The 22,400-nt window shown below is 34.8% G+C and overlaps 1 protein-coding gene and 1 pseudogene across 2 annotated transcripts; one reads left to right on the top strand and one right to left on the bottom strand.

Annotated features, from left to right (window-relative positions):
* Positions 1-2,544: 2,544 nt before the first annotated feature.
* On the top strand, positions 2,545-5,451 carry LOC120211899 (annotated as a pseudogene).
* Positions 5,452-7,231: 1,780 nt separating this feature from the next.
* On the bottom strand, positions 7,232-10,860 carry LOC120211898 (probable WRKY transcription factor 32). Of its 2 annotated transcripts, XM_039210372.1 has the most exons (6): positions 10,517-10,860; positions 10,386-10,435; positions 9,167-9,398; positions 8,584-9,112; positions 8,303-8,461; positions 7,232-7,786 (listed from the first exon to the last, which is right to left on the bottom strand). In XM_039210372.1, the coding sequence occupies exons 1-6, from the start codon at positions 10,737-10,739 to the stop codon at positions 7,429-7,431; spliced, it is 1,551 nt and encodes a 516-aa protein (XP_039066303.1). In that variant the 5' UTR covers positions 10,740-10,860; the 3' UTR covers positions 7,232-7,428. The 2 variants fall into 2 exon arrangements, with proteins under 2 accessions (XP_039066303.1, XP_039066302.1); XM_039210371.1 differs by having other exon boundaries at positions 8,584-9,398.
* Positions 10,861-22,400: the final 11,540 nt, after the last annotated feature.

The following is a 22,400-nucleotide window of genomic DNA, read 5'->3' as shown; positions in this document are numbered from 1 at the left end:
GGTTTCTATAATGCCCACATCTTTTGTTTTCTCTAGATGATTCTTGAATATCATATCACAATGAATTCGAGTGGATTTTGGATGACCACGGTCCCTCAATAAGAACTGATTTGGTATAATCGAAAGTCAATTATGAACCTTATTAGGGTTTTTTTCATTACCTATAGGGGAACTCAAATTCATATACCTTAAACACTTCTGATAGTAGGTATACGAGATCCACAAAACGGTTATAATCTTGATGGATATGCGAGCGAGTTGCTATGATATGAGAGCATGGATACTTCAGAGCTTGAAAAAACCCACAGTCGCACCATCTGTCTCGTAGGTTAACTCTGAACGAGTTAGCTTGAATCCCTTGAAGAGGTTGTGGGATCTTTGTGACACGAAACAATTCATAGGTTCTAGAGAAGCTTGTTATAAACATTCCATTTAATGCAACAATTATTTTTTGTAGATCTGTAACTAATCTAGGGTGATAGACATGACCACTTTGCATCCATGTTTGAGCTTGTCCCCCAAGCTTCGCAAAAAGCTCTCTCAAACAAAAATATGTCATTTTTACCAAAGTCGTTACTGGTAAATAATGTGCCCCTTTAAGGTCGAATTGATTACCTCGGCCAAATTGTTCGTCATGTGTCCATATCGATATCCACCATCATATGCATTTGTCCACATTTCTTTATTGATGAGGCTGATGTAATTGTATCATTCCTCGTTCTTTGATCCCAGTCCCGCGATCTGAAATGACACAAATTTTTTTCCCTCGTGATAACAAGTGAGCGTAAGTTTCGGAGGAAAAAAGGCCAAGAATCTGTATCTTCTTCTTAAACAGAGGCAAAAGCAACTGAAAGAATGTTGCAATTATCATCTTGGACAACTTTCAATAGTAAAACTTGCTTGTATTTTCCATACAAGAATGTCCCGTTGATTTCCACGACCTTGCAGTATTTCACAACATTAATACATTGTGAGTAAGTCCAAAAAAGCCGGTAGAATTGATATCGATCGCAAAGCACTCGATCATTATGGTATGCATGGTAAGTTTCGAGGTCCATAACTGTCCCAAGATTCAACCTGCACACCACCCTAAACCAACTTGGTAGTTCATTGTAAAATGCATCTCATTCACCGTGAAGTTTTTTAATGGCATTATGCTTTGCCTTCCATGCTTTCCTGTATAAGACGATATACTCATATTGCGATTGTATAGCTGAAATCAACACAACAATAACTATATGGAGCTTGTTTTTACCATAAGGCATGATGGCTTGACATATCATGTCGGAATCCAAGCTGGGATAATCCTGGTTGATCCCTCCAACACAACATGTGTGAGGATCGTTGTATATCATTAGTTCCCATAATTGTTTTTCCTCTTCCTCTTCGATACGTGAACCATCCAATTGCATCTGTTATCACGTTGGACACAGTGGCAGACATATTTTTCGGTGGTAGAGCGGTCGACTTTGGACTAAACAGAATTACGAATATTGTAATTCTTAATTGCCATCATCGCTTCTTCTTTGCATGAAAATTCTATTCCTAAATATAACTCACCATCAATGACTGATGAGTTAAATCCATAGTTACCGGCATTAGGCATATCCACAAATTCTATCCCGTACATTGCACCATAGTCAACTTCATACATGTGTGCTGGAGGTTCAATACCACATTTGTGGGAACGTCATCTACATCATCATCATCATCATCATCGGAGTCTATGTTGAACTGCGGTGATTTTGGGTGAACGAATAGTCGAGACTCAGCACCATCCACACCTGGCTCACGAAGCGGTTCTTCTAGTGGAGATGAGAGTTCCTCCACGCTGTCGACATTTAGGTCGAACAACCTGGTAGTTGCATGCATTCCCCTTAAACTTGAAGGCATCTCGACATTGAGGTCAAAAAAAGCTCACAGTTGAATGCCTCCCCTGGAACTTGAAAACATCGTGTCAAATGGAAACTGCACAGATTGTTGCGTCGAGAGCATCTCCATATTCAGGTCAAAGAAATTGGCAGATGAATGCCTTCCCCTTGAACTAGATGAGATGTTGCCATACGGATTGTTTGTGAACCCACATCGATACATATCGTAAGGAGATATTGATGAATATCTCCTCATTGAACTTGATGGAATGGCACCATAATGCGGATTTCTCATTATGACGTTAAAATCATTACACATTACTGTAGTTGACTAATTAAACCTGTAATGTGAGGAACAATTTAGGGAATTAAACAATTGGTTTTACATGTAAGGTCAGTTGATTAAAGTACCACATCAAAATTCTGTCACTCCTAATAGGAGTCGCTAATGACAAATGATTGATTTATTATAAATTGATATCGTTAGTGATGAAATAGTTAATTTTGAAACATCAGTACATAAAAGATAAATTGATTAAAAGATAAGTGACTATTTACGTGGTTTTCCCTTTCGTAAATAAATAAACAAAAGCTTAATCTTAACTTCCCTCTCTTCCTGTTATTGGTTCTTTGCTTCTCTTTCTAAATGATAGATACAGTGATTTAGGAAAGTGAAATTCAATTCACCCCTTTTGTTTGCTTTGTCTTCAAGTCTCGTCGAGTTTTCTCCCTCACTTTCTCGCATTTTCTCGGGAAAAAAAGGAGAGAAAAGAAAGCATGGAATTGCCTGTGTTAGCTTTTACGTTAAGAGAGTGAGTGGGAAAAAACACAGTTCCAACAACAAGTGCTGCAAAAGCTTTTTCTTTTGAGGTAATAATAACCCTCTTTTCCATCTCTCTTGTTTCCCACAATGCAGAATGGAAACTCTGTTTCCGAGGCCAAATTTGAATTGATTTAAATGAATACACAACTTGATCCCATTCCTTTTCCTTTTTTCCCCCTGAACTGTAAAGCTTGAACCTTTAGCTTCTTCTTCTTAAAGGGTGATCTCATCTTTGTTTAACTTCGGTTTGGGTATTAGTTTTTAGGGTTTTCGAGCTCATTTCGAAGACTTTGTGGACAAGGGAGAATGGGGTTTAAGGGGTTTTTTCCAAGGAGATTTTTGGATGGAAAATGAGGGTTTTTTAGTATGTTGGTGAAAGCCTAGAGTGGCAAAGTTGTAAATTTAAGTAAGTTTTGTGGGGTGAAGCTGAGATCTGTTTTTGGAGCTTTGGAGATACTGTTTGAATGTGATGCAATTCTTGGTGTTAAAAGGGTTTTTGTAATTGGTTTAGGGTTTTTGTTTACGAGGAATATGATGATTATACTGAATTTTGATGATTTTGTGGATTGGATAGGCAAAAGTTGAGGGACTGGGCTAAACAAGGTGCTGGTAAAGTGGGACTGCTTTCAGGCAGATAAATATATGAGATCTTGATGGTGTTTATTTGAGGGATATCTTCGTCTATGCCCGGAGGCCCGAGATTGAGGCCGATGAATGTGGCGGATACCGAGTCGAGGGCCGTACTGGGACCTGCAGGGAACAAGGCAGGTTCACTGAGTGCAAGAAAACCAGTTTCAAAGCCTTTGAGAAAGGTTGAAAAGACTCCGGTTGAGGTCGAGAAAAAGGCCCTTCCATCATCTACTGTTAGTTCACTTTCTCCAAAGACGCATTCCGCTGGCATTTCTTCCATGCTTCGTCGGCATGAATGGTTATTACATTCTGATTTGTCACCAAATGCTTCGTGTTCATCGGATGCTTCCACTGATTCATTTCATAGTAGAGCATCCACTGGCAGGTGAATCCGGTCATATAGTGTAGGAAGTAGGAGGAAGCCGTTTGCATCGAAGCCGAGAAGTGTCGTTTCCGACGGTGGTTTGGATTCACCGCCCGGTTATTCACATCAAAAGAAGAGAGCTGCTTGGGTGATACCAAATACATGTGTGTGACTTAACCTGATTCAATTGTGAATCCATGTGAACATTTCCTTCCTATGCTGCTTTCAACTGAATTATCAGCCTCATAAGTTTGCTCTAAGTGTTAATTTTATCGGTTTTTACGATTTGAATCGACCAATAAGTTAAATGCATGCTTGATATTTATAAGTTCTGCACTTTTATGAGGAAGTACATGTATGACATGAATGCAAATTAGTTACACATTCAGAGGTTCAGGCATTATATTCGAATTAAAAGACTGTATATCATCTTATCTCAATTTGTTTGAGTTACACCTTCGAGTCATCGATATTGTTTGGAGGGTTGTTCTAGGACATTTACCGGAGGAAGGCATTCCGTCATGCTTTCTACTTACTTGGTTTTGGTTTTGGATCAGATCCGAGTTATGCCGCCTTCCACGATGAAGAGTGGGGAGTTCCTGTACACGACAACAAGTATGTCATCTCGATATTGGCTGTATCTGGTTACTGATTAAACTAACTAGCTCTCCGGTAAAAATATATTTTACTCGACGACTAGTTTGGCTGATAACGTTTTCCACATGCAGGAAATTGTTTGAGCTGCTCGTACTGTCGGGTGCATTGTCCGAACTTACTTGGCCTGCTATCCTAAGCAAAAGACAGATATTTAGGTATTGTGCCCGCAGAATCTCCATCTTACTTCCGTTGAATATGTGGACTTCTGAGATGTATCTTTTATGCAGGGAAGCTTTTGTGGAGTTCGATCCTGTTGCCGTGTCAAAGCTAAATGAGAAGAAGCTAGTAGCACCTGGTAGCTTGGCGAGTTCGTTGTTATCAGAACTAAAGCCGCGGGCTATCGTCGAGAATGCATGCCAAATGTCTAAGGTAAGATTCCCATTCTACTTTTCACCATTTTTTCGACCTTGCTTTCGAACCGCATAACGAATAACATGGAATATGACAAAAGTTTGCTCTACTGAAGTTGTTGTACATAGTGGAAGATATGAATTTGTAGTTTACCTTGCAAGATAATAGCACACCTCCGGTCGTCTACTCGACTTCGGGGCTCGTTTTAAACCGATAGTCCCGATGTAGGATTAATTGAATTGATGGCTAAACCCAATCAGGGACCAGTTATATTGTTCTCCATTGTTTTAGCAAGTGATTAGACAAATATAGAAGGTTCTTAGTGATCATTTTGTTTTAGTAGGTTTGTAGAGATGTAGCTGAAGTGGTCCTAAACCCTCCAGGCACATTATTTGGACTATCCATGGTGACTTTGATTATGATTGAAACTAACTTTTTGCTGGTTTTGATGATGCCAGGTTATAAATGAGTTCGGGTCGTTCGACGAGTATATTTGGAGTTTCGTGAACCACAAACCTATCGTTAGCAGATTCAGGTATCCTCGCCAGGTTCCGGTTAAACTCCAAAAGCAGGTGTCATAAGCAAAGATCTAGTAAGAAGGGGTTTCCGAAGCGTGGGGCCGACGGTAATCTACTCGTTCATGCAAGTGGCCGGAATAACAAACGACCATCTCACGAGTTGTTTCAGATTCCAGGAGTGTATGACTGCAGCAGAAGGGAAAGAAGAGAATGGGATCAAAGATGTGCCATAAGAGAGAAAACTCGATAATGATATCATATCGGAATTGTCGACAGCTTTCGACGGATTGAGCTTCTCCTCGGAACGATGTTCGGTCCGGGTTCTATCATCAGTTTTACCACGTTGACTGATACTCTTTGGCTCGTAATGAAAGATGGTTTTGTTGTGTATAAAAATTTCTATGAATACTCGTGCATTTATGAATCTCTCTAGATTGTAGATTCCTAGAGAGAAAAATTAAAATATAAATGGTGAAATCATGAACGTGTGCTGTCATTGATACCTGTGAGTAATGGTTTAGGGGCAATTAGTGTCCCAAGTAGAGTTGGGCATTTGACCCGAATTCAATGGATTCATATAGTCAATTTTGTGTTTTCGAAATTTAGGTTCGGGTCGGTCGGATTCAAATTTATGATGAAATACCAACCTGAGATAATTAAAGTAATATCATTCTCTCTATATATAATGTATGGTGTAAATTTTTACCCTCATATATTAGATGGGATAGATTCTCCTTAGGCATGTAAACGAACCGAACGAACACAAGCAAGGGTATGTTCATATTCGTTTGTTTAACTTTAATCGAACAAATGAACGAACACGAACAAAAAAATTCTTGTTTGTGTTCGTTCATTAAGGAATGTAGCTTGTTCGTGTTCGTCCATGTTCGTTCATTTAAATGATGAACGGACACAAATGAACGAACTTAAACGAACGGATGTAAATGAACGTAAATGAACACAATAAACGAACGAACTTAAACAAAAGTTATAAATGAACGTAAATGAACAAAACAAATGAACATAAACCATAACAACAATAATCACATAAAATTCATTAATATAAATTGCAACTTCATAGTAAAATTTATATTTAATTGTTATGGGTTTTTTTTATTTGTACTTATAATTAATTGATTTTTAAAATATTAATGGTTATCATATTAAAATTTATTGGCCATTAATATTTTAAATGTCTAGAGAGATTAGGGTAAACATAAACGAACGAAAGTAAACGAATATATTATCGAACGTTCATGATCGTAAATGAACGAATGAGCCCCCTGTTCATGTTCGTTTATTTAATTAAATGATCACAAAATCTTGTTCATGTTCTCTCGTTTAATAAATAAATGAACATAAACGAACTTCTCACCGAACGATTCGCTTCCTTTACATGCCTAATTCTCCTTAAATTTGAGTTGAATAGAGTAACATATGGAATGGTATGATATTTGAATTGAGTTCAGATGGATCGAAAATCTGACCCATACGTAATCCTATCCTAAAGGGACAAGAGGGGGACTCTCTTTTACAAGACATGTTTGTCTTGAGGTAACCCCAATATTACCAATGATGTAGGGTAACTATGTTTCCTTCTTTTGTGGGACAATAATGTCTTGATGGATGCTTTGTTTGAAAAAAGACTAAAATTTCCAATCCGTAATGCTTTGTCCCAATAGATGCTTTTCTACCCTAATTGAAGTCCCTCTTAACAATTAAAACAAAAGGCCAATGAATTATAGCAATAGATCATTATTTCAATGGTAATTTGAAATTGACAAATATTGGATGGGAGTAAAATTCACACCATTTTGCATTAAAAAAAAGTTATTGTTGGTAATATTCTTTCTTCTGCTAGAAATGAGAGCAAAACTAAATATGAGAACAAGATTTCGAAAAAGATTATTACCTCTGATAATGATCTTTTATACGAACCGAACTTGCCCTAACGGTCCGGTGCATGCCACATGATACAAAGATAGAAGATCGGAACATGGTTCCAAGTAACAACGGGTTGGCAACCAAATCTATATTGTTTCCACTATTATAACCTTGTTCCAAACAGATTGAGATAGAATACAACAGAAAATATACAACCTCACAGAGACTAGAGCAATAAAGTAGGACAAATCAAACCTGACCAATGGCCGTTTCGAATAATTTTATATAAAGACACGCCTGATGTTGACGACGGAAAAGTTACCTATAAGTTCAGCATGGTTTGATTTCGAATCCGATACTCAGAAGCGTTCTAGCCGATTCCATTGCCTTTTCACCTCCAAGTTCTACAGCCTCACCGGTCAGTTCACCTCCTCTGCCCACTGACCACTTGGTTGATGTAATTTGCTTTTGCACTTCATCGGCTACTGTAAGTTGCAAGCTGTTCATAGAAGCAGGAGCAGCAGCAGCAACAAGAGGAGCACTTGAAGGGCCATGTCGCTTCTTCGGTACAGGCATGTCATGGTCGTGAATGCCTTTATATGTTATAACGATGGCATTTGTATTATCTACAGCTGTCTCAATATGCTTACGGACAGGACACCCGGCTGAAGTGCATCTATAGTAGTTCCTAGAAAACAATATCAATTGGAAGATCAGAAAAAAATCAAAAGAATGTATACGAATTCAAGGAACTAACAACTTGGGTCAAGAATGAGCTTGTAAGCTTCCAAATTGGCCATCCTTGAAAGAAAACAGTCTCATATAATGGTCAGGGAGAGATGTTCAGACAAATATAGCACAACAAAGCAAAAATAAAATGAACCGACATGGTTTTGCAAAGCACACTACAAGTACCAAGTACTACAGAGACGAAAAGCAAGGACAGACCACTCGAACTTTTTAGCATCAATTGTCGTCAAGATCCATGGTGCAAATGAATGGTAAAGATAATATAGTAAACCTTGTGGGTCCCATACAACAGACATGTAAAAAAGGTAACCACCATTACATAGTATAGCAATGATAAGTACGAGTCGACAGAGTAGCCACATATGCCTGAGCAGCCACGCACATTTAACGATGGTTTAAAGGGAAAAAAACAGTTAAACCTTCATTAAAATGATACTAAGAAGGGAACAAACACCTGGGATTAGAATTTCCTTTCACCATTTTCTGTCCATATTTTCGCCATCTGTATCCATCGCCAGAGATTCCTACATCACCAGCTGCATGCACGACAAATTTAGGTTTTTTCCCAGTTTTCACAGCAGAACCAGAACAAACTGCATCACCTTTCTTCCTCCTGGATATCAAGAAAATGAGAAATTATCACAACCGGGTTAGCATAGAGGCTTTTCCATTAATAATGTACACCCGACATGTCATGGAGGAAAAAGGCAAAGAGAAATTCAAGGAAAAGCTTGCCTTTTATTTGGCTCAGCTTCACTCAAAAGCTCTTCCTTCATTTGCGAGTTGCCATTCCCGTCAGAGCCACTAGAACACTGTTGTTTTCTTTCAGGATTTACAGTTGTTTCTGGTAAAGATTCTTTAGAAGATGTAGAAGGATCAGAATCATTAGGCACTCTGACAGACTGTTCTGTTACAAGATTCATTGAAACAGGAACAACAGATGACAAAACCTTACTTTCCCTTGTAAAGTTAATTTTCCGTGGTGGTTCATGACTATGTATGCCTTTATTAACAATCTCTATTACATAGCCTGTGTGATCAGAGCACTCTATCTTTTTAACCTGACAATTGGAGAATGTGCATTTGTAATAGCTTCGAGAACCTTTAGGACTCTTTACTTGCTTCTGACCATATTTCCGCCAATTGTAACCATCAGACACTGGTGTCTTCACATTGGGAACAAAGGGTACCACTTTAAGATTAGAAGGGCTTTGCTGGTTTGCTTCTGCAAGGGATGAGATATTAACCTTCTGATCTGAATGACTTTGTTTCAGAGAGGTTGGTGACGGTTCAGGCAAAACAGATAATTGGAGATGATTTTGTTTTGGAGAAGTTGGTGACGGTTCTGGCATAACAGATAATTGGATCAGATTTTGTTTCAGAGAACTTGGTGATGGTTCTGGCAAAACAGATTCATGGACCGGATTTTGTTTCAGAAAACTTGGTGATGGTTCTGGCAAAACAGATTTGTGGACCAGATTTTGTTTTGGAGATTCTGTATCCTGGAAAGCCAAATTAGGCATTTCCTGGTGGGCTATCTTAACTTGATCCTAAAGAAAAAAAAAAAGAACTCAATGAAAGAATAATTCAATCACAGAAAGAGTTAATTGTACATAAGATGTAAAGGTCCTAGAAGAATTGATGACGACATGGATCTTCCACATCATTCTGATGGTTTAGAAGAACTCACTCAATGCTCTAACTCAAAGGACAACATATATCATCTCCAAAAAGATTAAATTAGAAGATATAACTGGAAAAGCTTTCACAAGGCTAATTGAATGTTTAGGTAAACCATTTTCGCATCCTTCAGCCATCTATTTAACATAGAAGTATAAGGCTTCATCCTTTAACATTCACTTATATATCAAAATTAGATTTGATAATTGATTTCATGGGCAATAACACAAATTTGCAACCAAGAAGGAAATAAAAACATAAAAAACCTTAGTAGATTAGGTCTTAAATGGCTTTTAAACACGAAAAAATTCGATAAAAAAAAGGAGCACACTTGCCATGAGAAACAACCACATTCATATATCTATAATTCAACTTTAATGAACCCAAAGGTGCTGGTTAGTTCATGTGAATGCATATATCCATATAGAGAGGTGAGATGTTAAATTTTGCAAATTCCAAGGACCTTATTTCACTTCCCACAAGACCTTGTTGGCTATTCAGTGCAACACTACAATCAACAACATATGAAAATAAATTTAATATTTACTGAAGCAGAGAAACACTGCTGCGAAGTACTTTATCTAATAATATTTTTAATATTTCAAGGCAAAGATAGAATATAAGGAAAATCCTTTATGGCAACAAAGTCATCGATCTCTACACCATCCATAGACAAACTCTAATTTTAGCTTCTAGTCATGGAAAAACATAAGCAAAAAGTGCAGAGTTCAAGCAAACAGATCGAAAAAGAGAACGATAAAATCATCACAATCGCAAATTTTCAAAATTAAAAATAAATAAGAAATAGAAACGAAAGTCTAGAAATGAATACAGTAGTTAAAGAGTGAACTCCTGACCTTAGATTCAGCAACTTCCTTCGATTCCGAAGTAGAATTCTCCTGCAACCCTGAGAGATCACCGCACAGCGAATTTTTCATTAAATAAATAAGGGAAATGAACGGAATTCTTCACTTAAAAAAATACTTACCCTCACGACGATCATCATTCGTTAGGTATTCCAGCCGCGAGTCTTTTAACTCGGCGTCACTCGACGGCGCCGCTCCTTCCTTGTCCGACTCATCAACTCGACTCACTCCTTCCTTGTCCTCTCCCTCTTCAGCATCCAACTCGTCCGCTTCTCCTATTGAGTCGTCGTTTTTCTTTTCCTCGTGTCGTTCCATCGGCTGCGCTTCGCTTTCAGTCTCGGCCATGCCAGAGCAGGAGAAGAGAAACCGCGGGTGTCGTTTTAATAATAATTATGATATGAAACGGCACCGGAATTAGATATGGAGAGAGAGAGAGGGGGGGGCAAAAGGGGGTTGCTTTAAAGAGAGAGAAAGGGGTATTTATCTGACTTCAATTGACTCGTCCTTTTCTCTCACCTTCCTCAGGTGGTTTCTCTGTGTAACAGAATCCACCGTTGATATCTCCGTTACATCAGCTGCCCTTGATCTTCTTGACCTCTGACTCTTCCTGTTCGTCCACATCCCTTATTTTTGCGTAAACTATGCATTAAATTCAATTTTGATTCCATTCGATACCTAAACTTTTAAAACTTTTAAAATCATACTTAATGTTTATTTTTATTTTCATTTAATATCCGTCATTAAAAACTTAACGTATTTTAATTTTAATTTAATACCCGTCACTAAAAACTCGACGCATTTAGTACTTAAACTATCAGTTTTGATTCTTTTTAGTACCTAAACTTTCAATTTTTCAAAACTATACATAACATTTAATTTTAATTTCATTTTAGTAACCCACCATTAAAAGCTCAAACTTAGTACCTAAACTATCAGTTTTGGCCAGTTGTAGTACCTAAATTTTAATTTTTTTTTTCAAAAGTTAACAATAAAATTTGAACAGAGGTACTAAAATATATCAAAACTCATAATTTGGATACCAAACACGTAAATTACCCCTTTTTATCCACTTTCAATCATTTGACAATAAACGTTTGTATATCTGACATTTACGGTACTCGAACTTGAGCCTCAAGGGATAACGAGTCTCCCGACTATAGGGTAAAGTACACAAATGGTCATCGAATATAGGGTATTGCTTTATTGAGACTATCTATTGTTATAAGTTACTAAATGATCATTCGATTATAAAATATTATTTTGTTGAGTCTCATAACTATTAAAAGTTACAAAATGATCACTCAACTTTCCAAACTCATCTATTTTCGTTATAAAATTAACTGGATTTTGAATTGAACATTAACCTGTTAACTAAGATATTATAATATATAATATCTGATATTATAATATATAATTTCATAATCTCAAATGACTATCATATCTCAGTTATCGTTCTAACGTCTAGCTTAGCAACCTTCATTTTTAACGAGAAAAGACTAGTTTAAAATATAATGAATAATTAAATTATCATTTTGTAACTTTTAATAGTCGATGAACTCAACAAAACGATATTATACAATCGGATAATTACTTTATAAATTTTAATAGTCAATAGGTTTAATAAAATAATATTTTATAGTCGAAAACCATTTGTGTACTTTACCTTATTCCAAATATGTTTAATTAAAAGTCTAATGTTTCAAAAAGATCGAATAAGGGAGCTCAAATGAAAATTTAATATTTCTTTTAATATGCTCAAACGAGAGCCTTTGTTTTAAAATATTTTTAAAAAAATACTTATTTGATTAAATACAAAAACACGAGGGCCTTTTTTGACTATTTCAAAAGTTCAAACCCTTAATCAAATATAAAATCATTAAATTCTTATTCAATCATTTATTTTCGTACTGTTAATCTCAATCACATTAACAATCATCCGTTTATTGAACAAAGCCTGCAGTAGTCTAACTGAAAACAGATGCATTATTGGGTACAAGTAATAGTTTCATACAATGCTACCATATTGACCAAGTAATGTATGCTCTTCATTCTTTCTCAAATATATCCATGCCAAATACATATAAATACGAGTACCGACTAAAATCCTTCGAATATATGAATACGAAAAAAAATTGCGAGTATACTCGTATCCGACTCTTACACCAACCATTGGTTAAATAGTCTACGAATAGTACTCGAATACTCGCATCCAACTCTTACACCGACTCTCGATGAAGTAGTCTATAGGCTCGAATACTCGTATCCAACTCTTACACCGACCCTAGGCATAGCACTCAACTTATGGACACAGTTGTCCTATTTTGCATGTCATTGTAAATTTGCACAACAAACTTCAGCAACAAAAGCCCTTAACAAAACCATAACCAAGGTAGGACTTTTAACATCATATAACCTTATCTATAGCGCATATGATTCCGAATCATATTATCGGCTTTCCGGCAACGTTTATCTGCAGTTTTCACACTCAAAGGGTACACTAAAACTTGCAGTACTCTCACTTCTGTCAAACATAGTGATATTGCATTCATTTCTTGTTTTGAAAAGCTTGAAAGCATACTATTTCCACAGAAACAAAAGAACCTTTTGTCCGATAATCGAAATAGCACCGATAACATATAAATTCTATTTCAAAAACATGCACATGATAGTCCCCTAAAGTTTTCAAAGTTCAATAAGTTTATATAATTTATCTTCCTAGGGTCTTAATGTAGGTAACCTGCCCTACTGAATCTTCCCATTTCTTTGGCTCAGTCTCTAGGTTATCACATACACTCTGCAAGGCCTAAGGCACAAAATATTTGCTCACCTGAATAAGATAAGGCAAAATGCATATTGATATGTGTGTGTACATAAACCCGAAAAGATCCATTGCATTTTAGTGTATTTATTCTTTGGCACCGAGACACAATGCCTAAACATGCGTGGACAACATCGAGTACATTTAGATAAAGATCCTTAATCTCCATTAACTGGCTATGGCAGTCCTAAGATCTTTCTATACAAAGCCATGTTTCGATGATTTGAGATCGGTGTACCTTGTTGGCAGAGACTGGAACCATACCACCGATGACTTCTTCTAAAGTCACTAGATGGTGTTGCAGCTAATCGAACCCGTCTGTTCATTACTGTCCTCGTACCTTCAAAGAAGACTTCATTTTCTACATCGCGCGTACTACATGCCAGGTGACAAAACCGTAGTATGCCACATGACAGTAATATCTTAGAGGAAAAACATTAAGACTTAAAGATTAAAATTGGTCAAAGGACTTGTTGAATTTCTCAATTCAAGGGTTCAATTGGCACCAAAAAAGTTAAGGGCTTAATTGATTTTCCCTTTAAAGTTTGAGGGCTTCAGGCACCCTTAAACCTTAATTTAAATTTGTTTTAAATTTCTAAAAATATAATTCTATACAATAAATGATTCAAAGTGTTCACTGAAGTTAATAGATCGAAAAGGAACGTACAAGCGCCACAGGATCATTACCCTCTTCCCAAAAGATGTGTCTAATAGGATGTGCAGGGATTAATGTTCACACCTCTCTGAGGCATAACACGAGATCAAGGTATCAAATTAGGGACACCGTCATCTACCTACATAGGAAGTAGTTCCGAGAGGATACTTCACGACGATAATCTACAAAATAAGTAGTCGAGTTAATATAAGACATGAAAGGTATGCAAGCATAGGTGGCCAAAATTCAAGCAAAAAGGGAAGGTACTTGAAGAAATGAGATCCAGAAACAGTTCTTGAAGAAACAAAGAAACACCACTAATGTCAAACACCTAGTGGCATTCCATTGAAAAAAATGCCACTATATCATTGCCAATAACAAATTAACAATGCTTTTTAATGAACAAACGCCACTAAATTCATCGGATGCCGCCAAAAGCGGCCAAGGAAAACCAAATCTTGCCAGCTGCATTTTTGTGTTAAACACCACCAAATGAAATACTAAAAAGGTGTTCAAGGAAAGGCACCGACGTTACGGTGAATGCAGCCATTATAGCGGTGTTCATGAATGTCACTAAACTTTTAGTGACGTTCATAGAAACGCCATTAAAAGCAAGTTTTGTTACAAAAATAAAGCTAACATATCTAAACTATGAAATTACCAAGTAAAATATTGCAACAGCATATGCAGAAAATATAGACAACAATTTACCGAACAACAAAGCGCCATTCGAATCGAATTCAATGAATCCAACTCCGGTGGTCCGTCAAACTCGATTGTCCATTACGAACAAAGCATTGATTATAACTAAATAGTGAGCTCAAAAGGTTATTAGTATGCATGCTCAAACAGCTATATAAGAATCTCCTTTCAAAGTATGCCGATCAATCGATTGAAATATAAGGGTTCCCAAAAACAAAAACAAATTCTAAATGAATTTGCAAAATGATACCATATCACATACATATCATTCCCACTAAATTCTATGCTAAATCAATCCATGGTCCCAATTTTTGATCATTCATCTTCTTCCAATAACAGCCGATGTTAAACCATTAGTATAGCTGAGATTTAATCAGTGTATAGGCTCAAAATTCTCCTTTTCCAACATAGAGGAACACATTAATCTGTAGATTAACTACCAAATTACCAATCTCTCAATTAATCACATAAAATCTGGCGAGAGAAGAAAAAATCAAAGAGTTTCTGCAGAATGAAGAGACAAACCATAACAAAAAGAAGGCAACAAGTAAAATTGAAGCAAAATCCAATAATGATTCGATTACTAACCTGCAGTGGGAATAAAGATCTAAAGGGAATAGAACATATATATATATATATATATATATATAGAAACTAAGAGAAAGATGAGTGCTTATGAGTGTGCCCAGAATTTCCAGTATGAAAAGCTTCAGTGCTTAGACAATAAAACAACAAAAGGAACCTAAAATCAGAACAAAAAACCCAGAACCATGAACACAAAACAAGAGAAGGTCTTCCATTACATTGCATGGTTTCCCAAAAGAAAAATAATCTATGAAGATGATGAAGAAGAAGAGGGTTTTTCAAAGATGATCGATGTGGTATTCCGTTAACATGAGAACAGTAGTTAGGCGTACCTTCAAAGAGAGAGGACCATCAAAAGCTGTGCTTTTTTTCTCCCCCATCAAACCTCCATCCATCAAACCATTGATATTCCCAAAAAGAAACACATTAATTAAACAACACAAAAATGGAATACTAAAAGACAAAGACATAAATATGTACTTTATATGAAACGATAACCCCCAAAAAAAAAGATGGCTTCATGATCTTTCTGGTGTACTTGGGAAGAACTAGAGAATTCCAGGGAGAAGGACATGTGGAGGTTGAAGTGAGTGAATTTAATGTCTGACAGAAGAGGTGTGAGCACACGACGGGCAAAGGTATGATCTTTTTCATACGATCTGCCTGCGTGTGCTCACTCCCTCCTGTCAGTCTTCTCTTCTTCCTCCACTCTGCCATGTAAAGCAACAGTTTTTACCATTACTTGCTTAAAAACAACCAGAAAAAATGAAGAAAAAACGACCCCAAAAACACGAATAAAATATGAAATCATAGCACCCCAAAAACATCTGCTGCTGCTTTGTTGAGAGATGGATCAGTGTTCTTCATTTGAGAGATTCAAACAGATAGATCTGGAGAAATCTTATGAGTGTGAATGGTAGAGTAGGTCAAAAGAGTTAGGGTTTTTTTTTCTTTCTCTGTAATTATTAATTCAACCGGAAAGACCCACCAAAATCATTTACACTGTATTTCCTACCAAAACCATCCCATCCATCATCCACTGAATATATGAATTCTCAAAAAAATTATCTTTATAAAGTCTAATGTCGGTTAAATGTGCTTACATTTTAATAATTTGGGTGAAGTTTACAAATGGTCTCCTAATTATAGAATGATATTTTATTGAGTCATTTGATTATTAAAAGTTATAAAATGATCACTAATTATTCATTGTATTCCAAATTCATCATTTTTCATTAAAAAATATATGGTAATTTGCGTTTGATGTTAATATGTTGACTAAGATATAGTCGTTTTAGATTTTGAGATCAGATTTTATCATATCTCAGTAAATTAACATTCAGCTAAAACTGCCATAATTTTTTAACTGAAAATAACGAGTTTGGAACACAATGAATAGTCAGATGACCATTTTATAGCTTTTAATAGTCATGATACTAAAAAATGTAATATCATATAGTTAAAGGATCATTTTGTAACTTTTAATTTTCGAAAAACTTAATAAAATAATATCTTATAGTTGAAGGACCATTTGTGTACTTTACCCTAATAATTTTAGTGGTTAAATATATAATTATTCTAATTTGATATTTTAAATTCAAATCATGTGTGTATTATTAATGTAAATTAGTAATGGCATTCGGTTATTAATTTTTTTATATTTATCATTATTTAAGTAATTAGTTGATTGTGAATAAATGAATTGTACATATTTATATTTGTGTTTATTTATTTATTAAATAAATATAAAAATTATTTATACTCATTTATCTAATTTAATAAGCAAACATTATACGAATTATTTATTAAACGTTTTATTCATTTATATGTATAATGAGAGATAACATATGACCATTTTTTTACTACAACTATGACATATAAGACAATGACAAAGCTACCCTTTATCTAAGTGGGGTCATTGCCCCTTATTTTTTTTATTATTAAAAAATATATATGGGAATATATTAAATTGAGTTTTTTTAAAATTTTATTTTATTTTGATATTACACACCTCATTTTTTATGATTAATTATATTTTATTTCCCTTATTTTTGATGATTAATTATAATTTGTCCCCTTAAGTTTAAATCATGGTTACGTCGGTTAATTTTAAGTTTAATCGGTTAATGGTTAATGATTTTTTTAAGTTTTGGTTATTGGTTAACTCGGTTCGAAATTTGTCAGTTAAACGATTAATCGAAATTATTAAATATTAATTTTATATATATTATTTATATATTACTTAGCCTTAAGAGTGTTTAACCTTCGGTTTTAATTGAATTAACCAACCAAATTAATCAAAAATATTTAATATTGAATATATTTATAAACTTTGATTAATTCGATTAACTGGTCGTGTATCGTCCTAATCCTATATGACTCGAAGATTGACGGGCCAAAAGCGTCACACAGGACCATCGGAGTGGCTAACCTAAAAATTTTCTTTTAAAATGATTAAAGCGTCTGTTTAAAGTCATCCATAATAATAATAACAAACTAAAATCATAGTATTTGATTTACAAAATACGGGAGCCCCAAATTACATCCCAATTAAGTTTAACAATATTTCAAAACACATTTACGACTCAAATACAAGAAGGTCCATATATAATACATGTCCTCTAAAAATATACTCAAGACGTGCTCAAAATTTTGTGACTGTCTGGAATGCAAACTGTGTGATATGCTCCTTGAATGCTCTTTCTAACCTGCGTATGGAAACAAATTCCGAACGCTGAGCTCACAAGCTCAGTGCCATATTAATAACCAAACTATATTGTATGTGTCCTCTACATGCACATGCTAGTAAACGTAAACATTAACAAACGAAGATGCTAAGCTGAACATACATACAGAGGTAGATATCATGGTGTGGTCGGAGGGTTTCACTGCATCTCAGAGACACATACCCCTCTAGCCCACCTAGGATGTGATATAGAATTTCTACATTGGAAACGTTCACCCAACCAAGTAACTTCTTACGAGTACTTGGGGCATCTATTCCCGGTCGGTAAAGAAGTGCCTTATGCACTAATGGAGACTTGTTCGAAAATTTCTAAAAAAAAAACAAACGTTCACCATGCTACTAAAGTGTCTCGAGTGTCCTGGGTGTTTCTCAAGTATCATACAAGGGCTAATTTTATGATTTCCTATTTTTAGATCGTTTCTAGATGTGATTATAATTATTAGCATTGTTCCCACTTGAAATCATATCCGTGAGGTTTCAATGGCCTTTGCTCGTCCTAAGCAAATTCTTAAAAAATTAAAGAGGGTTCTTTACCGCAAATAATAATGAGGGTATTGATACTCTTAGTTAGAGTTCAATACTAGGACACTAGGGTATCGATACTTCCCTTAGTATCGATACCAAATTTGGTTTCAATGTTTTGGAAAATTTCATAATTCGGTACTCCTAATTGTATAATCGATACTGCTCCGAGTATAAATACCAAGAATAGATTTGATGTTTTCAAAAATTACCTAGTATCAATACTCTTACTGGGAGTATCGATACTCGACCCTCGGTATTGATACTCCTTTGAGTATCGATAAAAATTAGCTTCTAAAATTCTAAACTTGAAAATGGTATTGTTGCTATCACTTGAGTATCAATGCCTAGATATCAGTATCGATACCTCTTAAATGAGTATCAATATTCCAGACCTAAATAGCTTATGAAATTTAACTATACGAGAAACAATATCGGTATTGTTCTTCTAGTACTGATACCCTAAACCAGAAATAGCTGATTTTAGGTATTAAAATACAACCTAAAACTACCCATATGCCCCTTTAAGGCCATCAAATGGTGTTTAATTATTATGTAAGTTCATAAAGGTCATAAAGAGTCATTTTACATGCTTAAAAATACTTCAAACTATAATATACCATATGCATGCTCATATGTTTCATAAACTAATGCAATTTAAATAAGGGCACAAAAAGGGCCCATAAATGGTATAAGAAGGTTAGAAATGTGTTACCTTATCTTCCTAGCTACTGGAAATGTCTTCAATCACCCAAGAACTAACTTCCCTTTTGTCATTGGCTTTAGAGTTTTCTCCAATCTCTTTCACTAACATAACATGATAAAATGAGTTACTAACTCATCTAGAAGCTTAAAAAGATTATAAATATGGTTTCAACCTTCTAAAAAATGGATTGGGATCACTAAGAAACCTTAAAACCCAAAATCCATTTAAACCCTTATTTAAGGCTTTCCATGGTCAAATCTTAAAATAGGAGGCTTGAATGAAAGCTTAGGTTGTTGGGATTTTGTTTCTTACCTTAGAAGTTCTGAAATGTGATTGAGAACCAACAAGTTCTCACATTTACTAGACTTAAGGAAAGAGGAGGAAAGATTGATACTCTTACTGAGAGTATCGATACTCGACCCTCGATAGTGATACTCCTTTGAGTATCGATACAAAAATTGGCTACTAGAATTCTAAACTTGAAAATGGTATTGTTACTACCCCTTGAGTATCGATACCTAGAGACCAATATCGATACCTAGAGACCAATATCGATACATCTTAAATGAGTATTAATACTCTAGACCTAAATAACTTATGAAATTTAACTATACAAGGAACAATATCAGTAATGTTCTTCTAGTGTTGATACCCTAAACCAGAAATACTTGATTTTGGGTATGAAATGCCACATAACACTACCCATATGCCCGTTTAAGGCCATCAAATGGTGTTTAAGTATTATTTAAGTTCATAAGGGGTCACAAAGAGTTATTTCACATGCTTAAAAATGCTTCTAACTAGAATCTACCATATGCATGCCCATATGTTTCATAAATTAATGCAATTTAAATAAAGGCACTAAAAGGGCCCACAAATAGTATAAGAATGTTAGAAATGTGTTAACTTATCTTCCTAGCTACTGGAAACGTCTTCAATCACCTAAGAACCAACTTCCCTTTGTCATTGGCTTTGGAGTTTTCTCCAATCTCTTTCACTAACATGACATGAGAAAATGAGTTACTAACTCGTCTAGAAGTTTAATAAGATTAGAAATATGGTTTCAACCTTCTAAAAATGGATTGGGATCACTAAGAAACCCGACAACCTAAAATCTATTTTAAACCCTCATTTAAGGCTTTCCATGGTAAAATCTTAAAATAAGAGGCTTGAATGAAAGCTTAGGATGTTGGGATTTCGTTTCTTAACTTAGAAGTTCTGAAATGTGATTGAGATCCAACAAGTTCTCACATTTGCCAGACTTAAGGAAAATGAGGAAGGATTTTGAAAAGGGGCGAAGAAGAAGACAGTGAGACAATGTCTCCCAATATGACATAGACACAAATAATTTAGGTAGTTTTAGGGGTAAATTACCTTTTGGGTCCCCTCAATTTTGGTCAACTCCCAAAAATATCCTTTTTAAGCCTAGTTGGACTCAAGCCCAATTCATGAGAAACCCCAATTAACCCCAAACATTTAATTGGTTACTTGGTTTGCTCTAGCCCTATTTGGATTACCCGAAACTACTAACCCGAGATTTGGAGTGTTACAGACCGATTAATCAAAATTTGTTTGGTGTGCTTAATTATTTTAGAAAAAAATTAGTTCAATGAACGTTTAAAGAAAAAAAATTTAGTTAATGAATTTTTGGAAGTTCAATTCAATCGATTAACTGAACCAAACCGGTCGATTGAACACCCTAATTGTAAAAAGGTCTAGAGCGATAACTGTTAAATCAATGGCTCAACCTTAGTACGTAAAAAACGTAGGGTAAACTACTCATTTAGTACCTAAACTATCAGTTTTGGTCCATTTTAGTACCTAAACTTCTATTTTTTTCAAAATAATCATAATGTTTAGTTTTCATTTCATTTTAGTATTCCACCGTTAAAAGCTTAATGCAGTTAGTACCTAACCATCAGTTTTGGTTTATTTTAGTATCTAAACTTTAAGTTTTTTTTTCAAAACTTAATGTTAAATTTTGAACGAGATGTACAAAAATGAAACAAAAACTAAAGTTTTTAACTGCGGGATACTATAATGAAACAAAAACCAAATTTTAGGTATGATTTTAAAAACTGAAAGTTTAGGTACTAAAATAGATTAAATATGATAATGTAGATACTAAACGTGTAATTTACCCAAAAATATATGACATAAAAACAAAGAGATGCACAAAACAAAAATAAAGAAAGAAAAGGAAAACTAAATGAGAATTGTTTCAGACTAGCCATAACTTGAATTTGTCTAATAGTGTTGTATTCTTTTTATAAGAACTTATAGATCCATTACAAGGGGTTCAACTAAATCATTCCATACATGACCATTCAATTTGTCTAATAGGATAATTTTTTTTTGAAGAATGGAAAAATGATACAAGCCTAAGAATGGTAATATAACCATTTGATATATCAATGAAGTGATTCATTAAGATTGAAATATCTGAAGCTTACTGATAAGCGTCGTAATTGTCAAATAAAATGTATTATTCTCAAAACAAAATAAATAAAAATGGAATAAAGCGTAGTAAAAAAAAAGGGTTGATCAGCAAAGACTTTGGAGCTTCTGATGTTGATTTGCTTTGATCCATAAAATAAAATAAAATAAATAGGGGTATGAAATTGAAAATAACGAATTTAAGAATTGAAAGAAAGTAAAATAAAATAAATATTTAAAGAAAATCAAATGAATAAAAAAATACACATGCTTCATTTCACCTCAATTCTAATTGATAATCGAAAGAGATTTTACTCCGAATATATGTCGATTACAGTCTACAAAGCCTAACCATTGTAACTTACTTTTCTATATGGTAAACCAATATTCCCAAGTCTATCTCCTGAATTCAATTCTTACTTGAACTAACCACGGCTATCGCTGTTAGAATAATGTAGCATTAAGCGTTGAAAAAGTTCGTGCTCGGATTATGGTGACACAACAAGAATCAAATCCAATCTCGATTCACCTTAGTAGATCGCCGCTAAGTTTATTTCTAGGAAGTTTAATTACAACCAATTGATTCTTCCTCCCAAACTGTAAATCCAAACAACATTTAAAACATGTCGACTTTTTGAAAAGAAAGTGTAATGATTTTAAAGAAAATGCCGATTGCCAAATCAAGATTTCAATAAACCAATAACTTAACTAAGTATGATCGAAATCATACTTAGCATTTGTTTAAAAATAAAGTAAAAAAAAAGAAAAGAACTTTAATAAAAACCCGAGAGAATTGTATAAAACCGAAAGAAAGAAGTACATTCTCAAGCAATACC

Source organism: Hibiscus syriacus, unplaced genomic scaffold (genome assembly GCF_006381635.1).
Source record: "Hibiscus syriacus cultivar Baekdansim isolate YM2019G1 unplaced genomic scaffold, ASM638163v2 tig00109987_pilon, whole genome shotgun sequence".
Taxonomy (NCBI): domain Eukaryota; kingdom Viridiplantae; phylum Streptophyta; class Magnoliopsida; order Malvales; family Malvaceae; genus Hibiscus; species Hibiscus syriacus.
The sequence above is the reverse complement of the archived record's forward strand: the minus strand, read 5'-3'. Positions and strand labels throughout refer to the sequence as shown.

Bases quoted from the DNA above. Each gene is read 5' to 3' on its own strand.
- LOC120211898 (XM_039210371.1), bottom strand. From the start codon at position 10,739: ATGGCCGAGACTGAAAGCGAAGCGCAGCCGATGGAACGACACGAGGAA. The intron at 9,399-10,385 runs GTCAGGAGTTCA...TTTTTTCTTTAG, and splicing joins AGGAAGTTGCTGAATCTAAG to GATCAAGTTAAGATAGCCCA. The intron at 7,787-8,302 runs GTGTTTGTTCCC...ATTGTTTTCTAG, and splicing joins AAAGGAAATTCTAATCCCAG to GAACTACTATAGATGCACTT.